The sequence below is a fragment of the Dermacentor albipictus genome, chromosome 1 (assembly GCF_038994185.2).
Source record: "Dermacentor albipictus isolate Rhodes 1998 colony chromosome 1, USDA_Dalb.pri_finalv2, whole genome shotgun sequence".
Taxonomy (NCBI): Eukaryota; Metazoa; Arthropoda; class Arachnida; order Ixodida; family Ixodidae; genus Dermacentor; species Dermacentor albipictus.
In genome coordinates, this window is record NC_091821.1 from 221,358,001 (window position 1) to 221,371,200 (window position 13,200).

At 42.5% G+C, this 13,200-nt stretch overlaps 1 protein-coding gene and 1 pseudogene across 4 annotated transcripts in view; both read right to left on the bottom strand.

Moving 5' to 3' along the window:
• Positions 1-13,200, bottom strand: part of Pcif1 (Phosphorylated CTD-interacting factor 1) — a 192,926-nt gene that overhangs the window by 82,416 nt on the left and 97,310 nt on the right. For all 4 annotated transcript variants that reach the window (XM_070530929.1, XM_070530930.1, XM_065453879.2 and 1 more), the window contains exons 11-12: positions 8,796-8,980; positions 1,156-1,249 (exon numbers count right to left, since the gene is read on the bottom strand). In XM_070530929.1, the coding sequence (XP_070387030.1) occupies positions 1,156-1,249; positions 8,796-8,980 (279 nt within the window). The remainder of the gene's footprint in view (positions 1-1,155; positions 1,250-8,795; positions 8,981-13,200) is intronic.
• LOC139054943 (tigger transposable element-derived protein 4-like) lies at positions 5,679-6,868 on the bottom strand (annotated as a pseudogene).

Below are 13,200 nucleotides of genomic sequence, written 5' to 3' on the forward strand. Positions count from 1 at the left end.
AGCAATAACTGTAGCTCACAATGCCTGATTATGGTTATTACGCGATTCTAACGCGTGACTGTTTTTTTTTTTTTCCCCCCCACAGAAGCTGGGCCGGAAAATGCCTGCATGGGGCACTCGGACACGATACCAAAACCGCAATCGCGGCGTTCGTTTGTGCACTGAGGCGAAGCTAACTTTAGGAAATCGGCCACTATTGTGCAACACACATTAAAAGCTTGCCCATTTTTCTTGCTAAAAAATAGGGTGCATGCTAGATTTCTACTTTGGACACATGGAAAGTGGGCGTGCGTTTGATTCGGGGGCATGTCAGACTTGAACAAATGCTGCCAAATGAATCGGTGGTGTGCTTTGTCATTTTTTCTGCATCTTGTTTAATTCGTCCTCGTCTCTTTAGCGCTGTTTTCCTCATGTATGTTACACCAACTCGCCCACATCAAGCTCCGGCTATTTAATTCGACACACCGGATAATTCGATCAATTTCGTCGGTCCCGTTAAAGTCGAATTAACGGAAGTTAACTGTATCAAATTCGAGTGCTGTACAAAGAAGCATAAACTGGCAGTGTGTCATTGAGACATTTTGTGGTGTATGTAAAAAATGGGCACAATTCTAACAGCATGTAACATACTGGGTGATGCTAACAATTATCAGCACTTCCTGATAGAAGCTAACACTATGAAATGTGTGACTGAAATGCAGTTGATCAAGCAGCACAATGCACCAGGTCAATTAAGTCGATACTTATCAAGAGCATGCAATGAAGTGCAGACTTTCTGTACACACTGAAAACAGGTGAGAAGTGATAATCTGTGAAAGCAGAAAACGCATGCAGAATAGCTTTTAAAGAAACTAAACATTGTTCTTGTGCTGGTACACTTGCCACCGGTATGGAAAAGCACCTGATAGAACATGCTACAAAACACCCATAAAGCACAAATCTACAACATATCCAGTGGCCAACATTTCGCAGGGATTTTTCTCTTTATATTCATTTATGAAGTGTCACAAAAAAAGAGGGGGCAAAAAGAATAGAAAATGAAAACAATTTATGAAATATGGCCCCAGACCTTTATTCAGCAAAGAAAGTGCCCTTTCCACTTTTCAAGATTTTAGAGCTGCTGAAAATAAGCATCATAAAGCCTATGCCACAAACCTCCAGGTGGTTCACAGTGGCCTCCATCAGTTCTTCTGAAAAAGGTGGGTTGACCTCAAAAGAGCCAGCAACAGGAAAGAACTTCAGGATGGACCTGTAAACAGACCAGCATACAAGAATAACAAAAGCCTGTACTACATTAACAAGGTACTTTCAATCGAACAAAAATTATGATTTAGGAAAATCCGTTACACCAAGCCTTAGAACCTTATAAACCAAGACTTTGAACCTGCTTTCATGATACAAAATGGCAGGCAGAGTTTATGAATATTCTTAATTACATCTTAAAGTGTAACATGGTAGAGTTTTTTTTTTTTAATTACCATTGCTGCAAATTTTTTTTTTCCCAATAGCTTCCAAAACAGTGCACAACATTCAGTGTTTGTGGAGGTGGATGTCATCTTGTAGAGTTAACTTAGAACGAGAACAGAGTTACAGCACTTCTAGGGATAAAAAAAATTTGCGACACTGTCACCTGAAGTGGCTCTACTTTGACACAACGTGCTGACAAACAATTCCTTCAGTGACTTTTGACTAAAAGATAATGTTTCTCTCTGCACTTGCGTGGTGTGCTCCCCCCCAACCTTCCCGTAGAAATGGTGCACACAAAAGTGGGTCCAGAAGCACAATGCACGCCAGCAAGGTTCATGCTCAGCTTTCTCAAGAAATGTGCATACTAGTACATCATCTGGGCTTATCCAAGATGGCAGTGCACTGTACACAACACAAAAAGAGAAGGACGGGACAAGCACTGCACTAAGAAAATGGTATTTAGTGATTGGAATAAAAATATTCATAGCTGCATTTCATTGTACTACTCTAAAGAAGCTACTACTAACATTGGTGTACCACAGGGGTCCATATTAGGTCCTCTACTTTCCTAATTTATATTAATGATATGCCCAGTTGCCTCTACTCATCGAAGTGTATTCTGTACGCAGATGATACTACTATATTTAGTTCTAACAATTGTATATCAACGCTAACACGCGAATTCAATGAAGATCTCGTGAAAATTTCCACATGGTGTGAACTTAACAAGCTACAGATTAACCATAATAAGACCAATTTTGTCGTTTTTGCCTCACATCAGCGATCGCCTGAGCTCCTTCAGTCTATTTCAATCAACAATCACCTAATCAATGCAGTTGATCATTGCACCTATTTAGGTGTGGAATTTGACCGCCATCTCAAATTTCACCTTCACATTGCTAATGTTAAAAAGAAAATGGCATACGGGATACGCGTTTTAATCAAAGCACGACCATATTTATCATTTTCTACTCTCATGTCACTTTATTATGCTTTTGTTCATTCTCATATTACATAACTATAACATTGAATCATGGGGAAACACTTATAACAGTCACCTAACTTCGTTGCAAGTCATTCAGAATCGAGCAATTCGGCTAATAACGTTTTCACCTTGTAGCATTAGCGCAACTCGGCTGTTACATGCACATAATATTTCGAATGTGACTGACCTTGTTAAATATAACCTGGCCATATTTATTTTTAGGGCATTAAACAATGATATTCCAGTAACCATCATACCGAAGACATCCCTTACTAATACTAATAATACTAGATTTGCTGAAGATATTAACTTCATTTTACCCTTAGTTCGCACCAACTATGGTAAGCAATCGCTACACTTTTCAGCTTTATCTCTGTGGAATACATTACCATTCCCTTCAAAATTGTTCAAAGCTCACAGATTTCGTGCAGAACTTAAGCATTTTCTTTTAGCTTCCTCTGACTTTCCCATTTGAGTATAGTATGAGTTGTATTATTATCTTTCTCTTTGTCTCTTGATTTCCTTCCCGCATATATATATATATATCACTTTTTTTCTTTTAGCTATTTTTGTAGTTTCACCTTTCGTTGACTAAGTCGAAGCCTTGTTTTTTGTTTAATACGTACATATGCTGCTTTTCTGTTCATTTATGCCTTGTCTCTTAAAACCTTTATTCGTAAATTTTTCATGTTGCCATTGTTGTATGTATTATTAATTCTAGTCATCTTGCACAGGAGGTCCCATTTCAGTTTCTAACTACAGGACCTCCTTCTGTATATACACATGTTGTAATTATCCTCATTTTGTCATGAATAAAAACTGATTCTGATTCTGATTGTGCCAACTGAGTAAAAAGATGCATTTTATACAAGGGTGCAACTTGTGCACTAACATTTTCTTTGAAAGTCTTTGTTTATGTTGAAATGCACAAGCAATTTACACATCACCACTGAGGTGAGGTCACCACTCAAGATGAGGCATAAATTAATTGCGTGTTTCAGATTAAACCTTGGTTTGAAGTCAGCACTCGCCACATTATTTCTCCTCGAAGTCCACATCCTCATGTTGTTAATTAGTCACCATGGAATTCTACCAGCCCGCCAACTTGCCATACTTATATACAACTTATACACAGGAAAATACAATAAAACAGGTACTCTTAAAACCATGTTTACTTTCATTCTATAGGGTGCTCTGGCGACACTGATGCACCAAGTACCGGCAAGAGTAATTTACCTTTCATTAATTTGTGGCTTAAACTTTTTCTTTTTTACAGCGAAGCTATCTATGGCTAGGGTTCCGTGAAATTTTCATGTGTGCGAGCAAAAACTATCATCACCAGCAATGGCTTGTGCCACTGCATGTGTGTTCGTCGTCTTCTACAGCTGGCTCGTTGGGGCCTGTCGGTGTAACTGCGCGAACGCACTCGTGCCACTGCTTGTGCATTCGTCGTCGTCTTCTTCCACAGCTGGCTCCGTTGCCACTCATCACGCCAGTGTTCCCATACTGCCCTTCACGTTCGTGCCACTGCTCACGCCTTCGTTGTTGTCTTCTTCCACAGCTGGCTCCAATGGTGCTCATCATGCCAGTATTCCCATACTGTCCCTTCCTCTGCAAAGACACTGATGGCACTGGCCCACTGCCAATCGGCGCGGTGATTTTGACTGCAACCTCAATATACTGCTCGTGCCTTCGTCGTCATTTTCCTCCACAGCTGGCTCTGATGCCACTCATCACGCTAGTGTTCCCATACAGACCCTTCCTCTGCGAAGGTGCTGATGGCACTGGCCCATTGCCAGTCAGAGCAGTGATTTCGGTCTCAAATGCTTTGTCTCAATAAACAGTCGAAACTCGCGATAACGAAATCCGGCAACAATGAAATTCTCGTGACAATGAAGCATTTTCATATCCCTAGCGAATGCCCATAGGATTAAATGCATTTGAAATGAAATGTCGCTGTACTGCAATCCCGCATCAACGAAATTTGCCAAAACGTAACTCCGCATATTACCTACTCGCGTAAGGCTAGCAGGCTCCAAAATGTGCTAAACTGCAATTGTTTTTCACTAAAATTGCATAAAATACCACCACATTACATTTTTGTTCACAAAAACAACCAAGCGGCGGAAGCGGTCAGTGCACTGGAAACATGTCATGGCCACCATCTTGTTTATCACCCATTTGAAGCGGCACGCATGTTGCTACCGACATGTGACGACGGTTTTTGCACACTTACTATAGGCGAGATCGCAGATCGTTGTTCGAAACGTGCGCTCAGCTCGCGTTCCCCGCAGCTGATGATTCGGCGAGGCCTAGGCCAATCATGCGAGGTGAAACTGAACGCAAACTGAATGTGCGTTTCGAAGAACAATCGCCGATTGCGGCAGTGCACTGCATAATGTGCGCCTTGGTGGGAAAAATGCAGCAAAAACAAGGAAATCCACATCCCACCAACACAGAATTGTTAATGGTGCTTGAGATGGAGGTCGCAGCATATGGAGTGTCGCGCATCAGGCCATGATTGAGCGATCGTCCAGGAATACACATCCCTTGCTTCAAGAACGCTGGTTTTGGTGTCACCCGACAGGCATTGTGTGCGGATTCAGCACCAGCTGTAGATTTGCACGAAAAGGCCATTATCTCGATTGTTTGCCTTTGGGTGCATGAGATACGATCACTTTTGCGCTCGGCACCGGGCGCGTCAGCGCCTATGTGCAACAGCATGCACTGGAGAAATGCTGCTGCATGCACTGTTGCTCTGCATCCGGTGCCGAGTTACGCAAAATCTCGCGAAAGTGATCGCATCTCAGAAAGCAATTGACCGAGAATACTGCGCTACGACAGTGCTGCCACTGGTGGTCGATGCATGCGGCGCACTTCGTACTGTCGGCAATGCGGTTCTTTATTCTCGAGCAAAGCTTGCAAAGCAGGCTAACGGAATTTTGAGAGTAAAGTTTGGTTCTGCGATGCATTACCTATCTGTGCTGTTTCTTTTTGCAACAACGAAATTCTCACGAATGCAAATTTTTTCGCGTTCCCCGCAGATTTTGTTATTGCGAGGTTCAATTGTATTGTGAAATGAAAACACAAATGTATATAATGAATGTGCATAACAAACGTATACAGTAGCCGACCGATTTTCTGGACCTGGAGGGGACCGAAAAATAGTCTGAATAAAAGAACAGCACAAAAAATCCGTGAGCTGCAAAACCAAACTTTATTCCAGCTAAACTGGACTGAAAAAGTCACAGATGGTCCCTTGTTTTAAATTTCTGCTTCTTGTAATGACGTCTACTTGCACCTGTGCAAGTGTCATGTTCTCGTCATACACACCAGGCTACAATATTAGAGCACTGACAACGTCTTGCATTGATGGTTGCGGGGGGCCAGAGGTGTTGTCGTTGGAGTGCGCGTCGCTTCGTGGCGGTGCGGTCACCTGGCGCACAATCTTGTCGTCCATAAGCTCCGTGCACAACTCTATGTTGCTGTCGATTGCGCCAAACTCGTCAAAAGTAACAGCAGCGGGAAGGTCCATCCCACTGCTTGCGCAAGTCGGCAATCAGCTGCTCGCCGGTGTCGATGTGTTCAGCGGTGCTGTTTGCCTCTTCGGTCACAGGCTTTTCAGAGTTGCACAATCCAGTATGCCTAAAACAATTTGCAATCGTCGAAGACTGAACAGCCTTACAAGCATTCGCTAGCATTCTGAGTGCCGAGAACAGCTTAACGAAGTATGTCTTCCCACTGTCAAAGCACATGAGTGTGCGGCCAAGTAAACGGGCCCTGTAGTGCACCTTAAGGTATTTAATGACCCCTTGGTCCATCGGCTGGAGCACACTCATTGTATTCGGTGGCAAGAATTAAAGACCAATAGCTTGCAGGTTGTTTATGGTGCCATGCACCCCACAGTTGTCTACGACTATTACCACTTGCCTCTCCTGGCACTCAAACCTCCGGTCCAGACGGCGGACGTAAACTTTGAACAAGCTTTGTGTAATCCAGGCCTTCGTATTGCTGCTGTACTACACAGGCAAGTTCTTCGCACCCTTAAAGCAACGGTGGTTTTTTGCCTTCCCTATCAATAGAAGGGGGCAGCTTCTCGGTGCCAACCGCGTTTTCCCCGACCACGACAGTTACGCTCTCCTTACTATGCATCCCACCAGCGCAGGCCTCATTCGTAAAGGAAATCGAACGGTCCGGCAGCATTTTGAAGAATAGGCCGGTCTCGTCACAATTAAAAATATCTGCAGGAGCATATTCTTGTAGCAGAGCTTTCCACTTACTTGTCCGGTAATCCGTGACAGTAGATTGATCCCCCACGTCACCACTCTCCCCGCAATCTTTCTTGAAAAAGACTTCGTGCCTTTTCTTAAACCCACGGATCCACCCATCGGTGAGCTTGAGGTCCTGAATATCCATTTTTAAAGCGAGCATTTTGGCTTTCTGCTTGAGCATGTTGCCCAAAACGGGTTCTTTGCAAGGACTCCTTTCAACCACAGCTGCAGCACTCTTCAAGCTTCAGATGTTGTCCTTTCCAGTCATTTTTTTTCTAGTTTTGCAGTGCAACTGGTCTACTGCAGACAACTTTCCTTTGTTTTTCACGTAATCAGACAAGGTCTGTTTAGAGATATTAAACTCCTTCGCCACGTCGACTTGGGTTTATCCTTGCTCGATAAGCTTGATGATGGCGGCCTTTTTGTCCAGCGTCATGGTAAAATATTTCCCATGCTTCTTTGACACATTCGGTGGAGGCGGGTAAAGAGCAGGGGCATTGGCGTGGAAACCACATTGTCACTGCGCTCAATCAACAGCCGCAACACACTGAAACAGTTATATGTTGTACGGTGGTTAGTGATGTCAGGCGATAATTTCAATTGAACTGTACTGGATAAAAGCCGGCAGACCACTGCTGGACGAAAACGTGCACGACACCACTTACGACACCGAGGCAAAAGTGATGATGATGATGGTTATCGTAAGCATCACCTGGCATTCATAGGTGGTGTCCAAAACTGGCTGAGCATGACTGGTTTCTGGCTCTCAAATCACTTCCGCTGCAGGTTACAGGCAAAAACATGGCCTTTAATATCGACATTTCTTACCAAAGGCACCACCATTGCAGCATGGATTTGGACGCCTCCTATACTTGCTAATCAAATTACTATACTGATCCAAGCCACTTTACGTCTGATCCGAAGCTAGTCAGGCGGCTCAAGATTAAAAATGGCGTCCTCCCTGACTCATAGCACTGGTCCGTCGCGGCAAATTTGGTCCACAACAGCCAACTTCTCGCTTTATGTTGTCCAAAAAATCGGTCGTGAAAATCCATTAACTCTATGGGAACCCTGAGGTACATTTATGAAGTCTGGAATATCCATCAAGTCTGAATTTTTAGACTCTGAAAAATTGCTTGGCTACTGTAACACGTATGAATGTGAATGTATAAATGTAAATATGTGTGCATACCTTTCGTCACAATGACCACCAATCAAGACAATAAATGTGTTCGTACCTTCATTAAAAATTCTGTGTCACCTCTTTGTTGTGTGCTGAACAGCTTTGCTGATCATCCACCTTCACAGAGGGGAATGGCGTGTGATTTTTTTGCAAATCTGCTTCCCTTTCCTTTACTCTGTTAAGCACAACTTTACCATGAAGCATAAAATGCATGGACATTTGAGCCTGTACAGCTCTCATGAGTAAATAAACAGAAGGCTTAATGCGGAAACAGCAAAGTATGTTTAGAATAAAACAAAAGTATGGCCATTATGGCTCATGGCAGCAGATGTGAATCTCAAGTGTGACCCCATCCACTCCATCAGTACCTTCAGCAAAGAGCTACTTTCCATCAATAAATGACATTCAAGCAACACATGAGAACTAGCAAGTTCCTTGTACTCTCTCCTAGTTCTGAATGCTAGTGACAGGGTATTGCAATGTTTATCTGAGAGTACTTCCTTTTCATAAGCAGCCGATCAAAGAAGCATGTTTTACGGCAGAAAATGCAAAGCCCAGAGAGGGTACTAACAACATGCTGCAGAAGCAGCTGACATGTAAAGTGAAACAAAACCTTGCACTTAAAAACGTCTTATACCGAAATTTTCATACGTTCCATTCAACTTATTTTCATGTAATCTAGTAAACAATTAAAAAGTTTTAATATGCCAAAGCAACACAAGAGGCTAGGAGAGAGAGGCTGCAGTGAAGCCCCTCGGATTCATTTGGTCCATCGGTTCATCAATTTAGAACCAAAGCTTGGCACACTAGCAGTTTTGTAATTCTGGTTTGTCATTTAGAAAATGTGCGCGGATCAACTGTAAAAGAGCAAGAGGCCTGCACCACATACCCTCGTGATCCAAAAAAGCTGTCAGTGTCAGGAAATGCTGAGCAGTACTGCCTGAAGTAGCAGTTCAGAGGAGATGCAAAGCACTCAAAAGTCACCCCAAAATGCTTGTGCAAGCTCTCCATGACCAGCACAGGCAGTGAATTTTGAGTCCCATGACCTTCATTAGATGACAAGCCCAGATACGTCTGAAAGGAGAAACGTAATACACATTAGGATTCATTCTGAAATGAAGACCTGAAACAGTAGCACTGTTCTAATTTGCAAAAAAGGGGGGGAAGCGTTCAGTATTAAAGAATAGCTTTGCACCATACATGGACCTAAGCTAAAGACACAGTTGCACCTTACAGTCCAGAAACAACTATTTCAATCGTGCAGCTTGACTAACTGACAGTGCAAATATGCACCTTGGCTATTATATTGACCCTTTTCGTGGAGCAGTTTGCTTTAGAGGAACAAGATGGCACTTTCGGCAACACGCTGCATATTGCCTCAGCGAAAGCGCACGAATACGAAACCATTACAGCTTCTGTTCTGCTTCTGTCGGAAATGCAACTGGGTGTTCACTGATGCACTGTGCTCCATGATGAATGATGAATATGTTGTTTCATGGCGCAAGGGCCAATTATGGCCAAAGAGCGCCAGGTCAGAGTTGATGAGTTTGCAGTGGGTAGATGAGTTCCGTGAGTTATTGTGACGTAGCGGTAAAGGGGCCTAAAAGCGATCTCTGTAAAGTGCAGAAAAGCTATATGTAATAAAATTATGGCAATGACTAATGAGTACAACTAAGAACACAAAAGATACATTGTGATAGATTGATCATATCTTAAAATACATGTAGGCAAATGTTTGCAAGACGCACTACTGCCTTAGAGAGCTTTGAGACTGAAGGGCCTGGAGGCATGTGCTGTACAAAAATAAATTATCGCAGCGGCATCCTCTGGAGAGAGGATGTGCGACAAATTCGTAGGGCTAGCAACATGTAACACAATATCGTTTAAGAAGCTTAGGACTGCTTTGGTGTCAAACAACGGTTCTGTACCAAGAAACATTACAGGATGAAAGGGTATGTGTTGCCGGTATGCTAGCGGAAAGTGTTTTTTTCTCTCTGTTTCGGCTTCCCGACACTCCAGGAGGGCTTGGAGGACGGTGAGCCTTTCACTGCATCTACCGCAGGATGGTGGCTCATTTCCAGTTAGCAGGAAACTGTGTGTGGCATATGTGTGTCCTATTCTGAGACGACAGAATAGGACTTCTGTTCATCGTGTTTTTGTTGCGGGAGGCCAATAACCCAGTTTTGGCTTAATCAAGTGAAGCTTATTATTTGTTTCAGCATCCCATAAGTGCTGCCAGTGGCTTCTGAGTTTCTTTCGGATGAAAGGCTTTAGGTCTAAGGCAGGTAGTGCTGTGGTAGAATGTATATCTTGTGAAGCTATTGATGTGGCAATTTGGTCAGTCGGCATATTACCCTCAATGCCCCTGTGTCCAGGTACCCAGCATATTATGACTTGCTGCTGAGACATGTACTGTGCTCCATTTATACTGCAAAATGTTCATTGACAGAGGGAACACACATACAGTAATTCGCTGCAAAAATATTGACAGCCGTATTAAATAATGAAATGGATCTGTGTTATAAAGTCTACAGACCACTGCTAAATAAGAACTGCCTGTGTTGCCGGCCGCCTTTCGCAATGCACAGCTTTTCTCGAGGATAAAAAAAATTCACTCATTCACCAACATTGTATCACTAACCTCCAAAGAAAGGACTTCAACCCCGGTATGTAGGCAAGAGTGAGTACCGCTCATTACACAGCAACAAAGGGAGTAGCGCTGCTTCCTGGCATAGCAAATTTCTCCCACATCATCTATACACATCAACCCTAACTCACTAGCCCACTCTATCGACACTTAAACTTTTGCCCACTTTATCACCCATTTATCACAAGTGAATGGACCCACACTTGAATGAATGCACTGAAGCATGAGTGACGGAGACTTCACCGACAACACAAATGTTTGAAGCTAAACATTTCATAATGGTTCACAGAGTAAGCAAGTGACTAGTGATAATACATCTTTGCGACAACATATTAGAAAGTACAGAGCATCTACGTTCCAAGCCTTGTGTGCAACAAGATCAAATCTACTGCACCTGAGCACTTCTGCAAGTGATTATACAGAAAATAAGCAATCAGATGGTGACCTCACCGAGTCGGAAACATGACAAGCCACTGATTCAAGGTGCTTGCCAAATAACGAATGAAGAGCAAAGCACATTGATCCTGATTTATTTCACAAGCAGAAAATTTGGACAGCTTGGAATACATTTCTAGCCCCACATATAGTACACATATGTGCTGCTCGCACTGTTTGGACCACGGAGCAAGAAACATTTAGCAGTGGAAACTCCGCTGTTTGCGGCGACCAGAAAAGGTCACAAGCCCGCGGAGCCACTATCATGCTGGCGGTGCCTGGCAGCCATTTCAGTTGCCAGGGCAACTGGTCGAGCGTGTTGCTCCTGTTCGACCGCGCGCACCTGACTTCTATTGAGGGCACGGAGAAAGTGGCCAGAGAGCGTGCCGGCGCTGCCTGCCCGGGCGCTGAATTTTTAAAGTTTTTTTTTGCTGCGGCTTCTACGACGCGTCACCACTGCATACGGCCCCGTCGGCGCATACAATTGTGACCTTATCTGGTCGCCCGCGCTTGCTCGCGCTGACGGGAGTTTCACCTCCTAAATGTCTTCCTCCGTGGTTTGGACAAGGCATAATGAGCTCCAAAAGCACTTATATATCCTTTGAATCTGTGGGCAAAGCTTCATGTCATCCACCCAGTCCATGTTGACTATATCCATGAAAAGAGGTTTGCTGAGCCACACTGGGGTGCCATGCAATCCATTGTTAACACATAGGCAAAGGAGGCAGCTGAGGCAAGCAATGGACTTGTCACCACATTATCAAACATGGAAGCGCCCACGGGATCATAGTGAAAAGGGTCTATAAGTGGTGCTAAACTGTATGCTGCCATCAGAATACTGTGATTTGCATTACAGCTGTATTAACCTCTCCATCTTCATGCCCAATAAAGTCATGCTGGTAGTTATGAATCTTTGTACAATAAAATTCACAAAACATATACACATATACAAAAAGAAAAACTGATAGCAGACCAAACTTGAAAACACATGAACAAAGGTTTTATTTCAAATATCAGCACTAAGTTTTTCTCACATTTTTTTTTGTCAAGTAACACCAATAAGTTCATTACATGAAATATGTAAAACAGGAGCAATATAAGCAGTTGCACACTCCATACATATAATAAAGTATAATAGAAATTTATTTACATCAAAAAGAGGAAGGAGGCTGTGGGCAAAAGTTGCCCCTAAAAGCATCTTGACAGGATCCCACAACCCCCTCTGTACAACGCAATCGACGATAGCAGCATGCATGAGTGACTCTACTAAATGTGAAAACACATATCAACCAGATAGCAAGAAAAAAAAAAAAAAGGACTTCAAATGTAGACTGACACAAAAACTCACCTGCATCAAAAGAAGTAAAAGTAAGGTGGCAATTTGTTTCTACTCAAATGGAAATGATTTATTTACATAAAGAAACATAAATTCTAAGGTTTCATTATGTAGTTGTTGAAATATCAGTTCCAGTTCTATTGTGTTCATTTAAAAGTGTAGGCACTGCATTTGAAAATTTTTCTTTGGGTAATTCATTTTTGCAGTTACCACCTGTCAAATGTCTTTATGTAGATTGGCAACCGGCACCATGTGGTGTTGAAGCCCTGCAAGGTTGCTCAGGAATCTGCGATTTTCCATTAATTCTTTTGGAAGACATACTTGGTTTGTACTGGCACAATAAAATATGGCTAGTAAATATTCCTGTGGGCATAGGTCAAATGTATGACAGTTGTTTGAAACATTAAACCGTGTGCTCATGAACTTTTCCAGAATAAATATTTTTGCATGTTAGTGAATGCTGTAGCACCCCATACTAAGAGGCAGTAATAAAGGTATGAGTAGAATAGAGAATTATAGATAAGAGTTTTTTTTACTCTAAATATTAGTAATGGTTTAACTGATGTTTCATGCCAATGATTCGATCCAACTGTTTCGAAATGTTATCAATATGGTCATTCCAAGTCATACTTGGCGAAAAAGTTACTTTAAAAATTTTAATGGTACTAAACAACTTCATAGCCGTCTCTCCATATAAGAGGTTTAAGAATGACATGTACTTTTTTTTTTCTGGTCTGTATACTATGCCTTTTGTTTTGTGTTTATCCCTAAATGATTTACATCACACCATTTCTGCAGCAGAGGTAGAAGCAAGCATTCCTTATTTTCAAGTTGATGCAGTCTTTAACTAAATAGAAATGATGCATTATCAACGTA